Source organism: Petaurus breviceps, unplaced genomic scaffold (genome assembly GCF_028583685.1).
Source record: "Petaurus breviceps papuanus isolate PSGF00001 unplaced genomic scaffold, PetGlider_PUasm1.0 218, whole genome shotgun sequence".
NCBI classification, from domain to species: domain Eukaryota; kingdom Metazoa; phylum Chordata; class Mammalia; order Diprotodontia; family Petauridae; genus Petaurus; species Petaurus breviceps.
Genome location: NW_027185872.1, coordinates 1,899,789 through 1,905,362, shown reverse-complemented (window position 1 = coordinate 1,905,362; position 5,574 = coordinate 1,899,789). Strand labels below are relative to the sequence as shown.

Below are 5,574 nucleotides of genomic sequence, written 5' to 3'. Positions count from 1 at the left end.
GGAGGGAGGGAGGGAGGGAGGGAGGGAGGGAGGAAGGAAGGAAGGAAAGAAGGAAGGAAGGAAGGAAGGAAGGAAGGAAGGAAGGAAGGAAGGAAGGAAGGAAGGAAGGAAGGAAGGAAGGAAGGAAAGAGGGAGGGAGGGAGGGAAACAAGCAGTCTTTTTACTGCCCCAATGTCCTGTTACCTGCAACTGTAGGATTACTACTGTGTGCCATCTACTAAGCACCTCCTGCTGGCCTCTGCTGGGAGTGGCCCTGGGCTCGCGCCCAGCCCTTGAACCCCCTCCCCTCTCAGGAGGGGCCACTGTTCACCCAGATGCTCAGGCCTCACCATCCACCCCACTGGTCTCCTCGGTACCAGCTGCCCTTTCCATCTGCCAGGGATGAAACATTACATGTGTGCTCCCCCAGCTGGAATGTGATCTCCTCAACAGCATGCAGCCTCCTCATTTCCTACTTGTATCCCCAGCATGTCATAGCTCTTGGCTCACAGTAAGTGTTTAATAAATGCCTTTCCATTCCATTCCATCAATGAGGAGTCAAAGGCTCTGAGTTCAAATCCTTGCTCAGTACTTCCTAGCTGTCTCATTTGGGGTAAGTCACCCAAGCTCTCCAGTCCTGAGTGTCATCTACTAGAAAACGTGGGGCTTGGGGCAGCTGGGTGGCTCAGTGAATAGAGCACCAGCCCTGGAGTCAGGAGGACCTGAGTTCAAATCCAGTCTCAGATGCTTAACACTTACTAGCTGTGTGACCTTGGACAAGTCAATTAACCCCAATTGCCCTGCCCTCACCTCTCCAAAAGGTAAAAAATGGTAAAATAAAAAAAGTGGGGCTTGGACAAGAGAGGTCCTGTCTCCATCTCCAGCTTCTATTACTATGGGGATTTTCAAAGTCTCGGATCCTTCGCTCTATGGTGAGAACTTGGCAGGGCTTTTCCTTCTTACCTTCCACAGATCAGGAGGGCCTTCTACCAGCTGGGCCTTCGTATGGCAATACTTTAGAGCCAAATGCAAGCATTCGGTCCCAAACTCCATGTCATAGTCACTGCACTGCAGGGGGAAAAGAATGAATCAAGATCAGAAAAAATTGTCCTTGATGGCTACAAAATGAGGGGAATGGGGGAAATCCAGGTCTGAGTTAGGGGCCTTCATCTTTGGGTGTCACGGGTCCCTGGGAAGGCCCCTAGGCCTCTTCTCAGTATCACCTTTCTAAATGTGTAAAATCAAACAGGGTTACAGAGGGTTACAATGGGAAGCTAAGAGTGAAAATAAAAATAAGGTTTTTTTCCCCGTCCAAGTCCATGCATCCCTTAGCTGTCAGTGAACCCCCAGCCCAGATATTCATGTGCTGGTGAATCTGAGGCCCAGTGAGTGGAGACATTCACTGAAGAATGTGAAATGTTTCTTCTCACATTGAGGAGTACAAAAGTTTCTTCCCTGAAAACATCTGGGCACTGGATAAACAGAAGACGCCCTGTTTCCAGGGCTCATAAGCTACCTTTGCAAGCAAGCTTACCAAATGCCTGAAGGGATATCAGAGGCCTCCCAGAAGGCCAGAGTTTTTATCTTGTTTATCACCAAAGTCTCTTCAGGTCAAGACGCTATCATTGGTTGGACTTTGGAAACACCAACGAACATAATTTTGCTTGGAAGAACCTGCCGCATTTGGATCCCAAAGAACACAAAACCTCATTTCCCAAACTTGGCCAGGGTGCACAAAGTTCTCCCTGGCCATAACAGGGTGTGGACGGATCTTTGCCCATAGAGAAGGGGATGTTGGGAGGGGGATCATACCAAGGTTATATCAGTGCAAATTCTGTTTACAAATGATCAGCTTTATACTTGGCACACCAATATAATCATATCATTGAAGAGAAAAAGTAAGAAAATGGTGTAAATAAATAGGCAGGACCTAGCTCAGAGCTCCTACATTCAAAAGCATCCAGTCTCACTTTACAGATGAAGAAACAAGGGCCCACGGAGAGCAGTGACTAGCCCAGGGTCACAAAGTGTCTTACTGGAATCTTCTCAATGTGCTAGCACCAGAGATGCCAAGACAAAAGCCACAGAGTCTATCCCTCAGGAAGCCTACATTCTGAGTGAAGGGAAACAATCCAGAAGCATCCTGGGACCTGCTTCTTTCCTCGCTGCCACCTCTGGGAATCAGCTTAAGGGCCACCTTGCAAAGCCATGAGGCCTCTCCTGGCCTCTCCCTAGAGGAGACCTTCGTGAGAACAGGGACTACGGCTTTGAGGCTCTCCTTCCTTGGCGCCAACTCCTGACTTCTGGGGCTCCTTCCCTGCAGCCTCAGCTGAAGGCCCCGCTCTGACAGGACTCTCCCCAGCCTTCCTTAGCATCTCCCCTCTGAGATTACCCCCAATTTGGCGTCCAGAGATTGCTGGTATATGTTTGTTTTCACATCGTGCTCCCTGATGAATCGTGAGCTCAGTAAGGGCAGGGCCCACCGTCTTTCACTCCTAAGTGCTTGGCATGCATGAAACATGACACTAAGACATGCTTCATTAGCATATGCACAGAATGATATTAATAATCACTAACATTGATGTGGTGCTTCCAATATGTCAGGAGCCATGCTAAGCACCGTGACAAACAAAACCTTCAAAATAAACACGAGGAGAGGGGCCTGAGCACTGGAGCGAGGACAGGTGAGGAGGGAGGAACAGCAGGAAGGCCTTCGTGGAAGGCTGCAGTGTGTGATGAGCTTGGATAGGCGGGAAGGGGCCACTTGGGAAGCGATCTGAATGATGAGGCAGGTCGTACACATGTTCTAATGCGTGGGAAACGTCACTCACTTAAACCCAAGCCCTCACTGCTTCTACTCTGGTGTGGGTCACGTAAATCCTACATCTGTTACTCCAGGGACTGGAGATTGTTCATCTCAAGAAATTCTGGTGTCTGTTAGCCTTTCAAGTCCCCTTCCTCCACCTCAGAGTTTTCTCGAGTTTCTCTATCCTCTTGCCTTCAGGAAAATTCGGTGCCACATCGACACACTGCACTGGAAGGGATTCTCTTTGCTTTCCAGTAAGGGCCTGCTGCCAAGAGAGATCTCAGACATCCTGCAAGGAATCAGGACACACAAAACCTACCTGTGTTTGCAGGGGTCCAGGGAAGTGGCAGCTGGGAACATTCTAGCGGCCAGGAAGTTAAGGGTGGAAGAACATAGGCTCGGCTCCCCCGCTACACACACTTCTGACCCTGTACGACTTCCCTAAACCTCAGGCCACCCCCACAAGCATCACTCCCTCAGTTTTAGGCTCCCTCTAGGCAAACAGAGGAGTCAATGCCCACTTAATTCTGTAATTATTGTGACTCCAAAGGGCTTGTTTTATAATCCCACTTACAAACATGGTATAAGTTTTAATGAGCCATTTGAAAGCTGTTCATGACGTAAGATTAATTTTTCAAGTGAATTCATCATCATAATAGCAGTCAGATTCAATAGTTTATAATGGAGTATGATATATGTTTGGTGTTCTCAATATACCCTTGCAAATTCAAAACATCCAACTTTTACAGTTGGAAATAAACTCAAATTTAATTATATCAAAACTTTGGAGCAATTTGTTAAGACCATACATCATACATACATACATACATACGTACATACATACATACATACATACTGTAGTGGACACCAAGATATAACAGGACGGCTAGGCCAATTATAATTTGATAGGAGTGTTTATTAACCGACCGGGACTGCCTCTCAGACCGAAAGACAGTACCGAGCTTTCTGTTAGACATAATTTTATAGACAATGTGATTGCTAGCAACAGAATACGTTTCTAAGGGGTTAGCATTGTTTCTATTGAGGCAAAGCTTTCTCAGTATTATTCCCATTGAAGCAAAGCATTCTCAGCATTATTCCTAATGAAACAAAGCCTTAGTATTATTTCTACTGAAGCGAAACAGACCTGAATCCATGGGAATCTGTGGCATGTTTTAGCAACACAGGTGAAACATTTCTTTACTATTGGAGCCTATTAGGTGGTTTCCAAGGAACCTAGTATGGGTCTCCTCTAGCAGGTTTGAGGGGGCTTTGGTATATAATTTCTGGTGGGCACTTCAATACATATATACATACGTACATATGTGTGTATACACACACATAAATTGAGGCTACCATATTAAATTCCTGTTTCCATTGCAGAGGGTTGGAAATTTCCATTCTCTGAGTTAACACTCCCATGTTATCATCTGGGAACTGCCCATAGTGGTCCTTTGTGATATGTAATCTGATGTGAATCTTGGAATTTTTTTGAATCTTGGAACCTGGCACCATCCACACACAGTGATTTCAACAATATGATTTCACAACATGATTTCATCAGTACCAACATCGAGAGAAGAGAGAAGAGTGCCCATCACACTGGGTTGGCCCTTACAGGACACCAGACAGAAGGCCATGGACTGGAGTCACATAGGATTCAAGGGCATGGACAGGCTGGGCTCTTAGGAATCGAGGAAGTCACCTTATTGATGAGAACACAAGTTTACCTTATCATCCTGGGATCCCAGCAAGGTCTCATGGGAAGGATGCCCAAGAAAGCATAATAAATAGTGGATGAAAACTTAACCTAAGACATGCATACACATGTATCTCAGTTCATAATCATATCCTAATTTCCATAATCAAAATCTGCTTCAAGTAAAACAAAATAGGCTTACTTATATTCAGTCCTACTGGCGCACCTGCATCCAAAGCATTATCATATCAAAACTCTGTCTTGCAGCAGACACTCTCCTTCCTCGTACACTCCTGGTATTGGGCAATGTGCCGTAGAATTGCATGAGAGACAGTTATCCAGAAGGCCTTGTTCTCAGTGCAGCATCAGATTATGTGTTGAATAATTAAGGTGAGACGATCTTAGCCTGGGACCATGCCTCAGGAGAGAACACTGACGCCTGTCACCAGATAACAATGGGTAGGAGCTGGAGAGGCAGACAAAGCTTCTCCTTCAGGTAAGAATGCTATTGCAAATTTCCTTGGAAGCTGATTTATATTTTACTTCTTTCATTTTTATCTACCCACCCACATGCATTCCCACCAGCCCCGCCCCACTCCGTCAGAATCTGTCTTGAATGTAGGCCAGGAAAGAGCTGCCCATCCTGTGAGGGAAGGCTCTTGAAACCTCCCCAGTGACTGCTCTCCTTCACAGAAAATTCTCCATGGAATAAATAAGATGCAGGAGGAAATTCACTCCAGAGAACCCAATAATCTCATATTCAGTCATTGCTATTAGCCCACTTTCCTACCCAATTTTTCCTGGCCAAAAACAAGTAAGAACAAGACTAGGTGCAAGACATCGTGCTAGGCACTTACATAGAAAGACAGTGATGGAACAAGCCCTGCCCTTGGGGAGCTTATCAAGGAAAACAGCCCGGTCATGGTCACACAAAGAGGCAGATGGATGAGGACAGATGGGGGAGAGAAGCATGGCATAGACATACAAACATACACACGGCTAGGCAGAGACACAAACATACACACGGCTAGGCAGACGCACAAACATACACACGGCTAGGCAGACGCACAAACATACACACGGCTAGGCA

The 5,574-nt window shown here is 46.3% G+C and overlaps 1 protein-coding gene across 3 annotated transcripts in view; it reads right to left on the bottom strand.

Annotated features, from left to right (window-relative positions):
* Positions 1-5,574, bottom strand: part of CRPPA (CDP-L-ribitol pyrophosphorylase A) — a 282,427-nt gene that overhangs the window by 213,199 nt on the left and 63,654 nt on the right. For all 3 annotated transcript variants that reach the window (XR_011169513.1, XM_069094436.1, XM_069094437.1), the window contains exon 4: positions 943-1,047. Coding sequence is in view for 2 of the 3 variants with exons in the window: in XM_069094436.1 (XP_068950537.1) it covers positions 943-1,047 (105 nt within the window). In the remaining variant the exon portion in view is untranslated. The remainder of the gene's footprint in view (positions 1-942; positions 1,048-5,574) is intronic.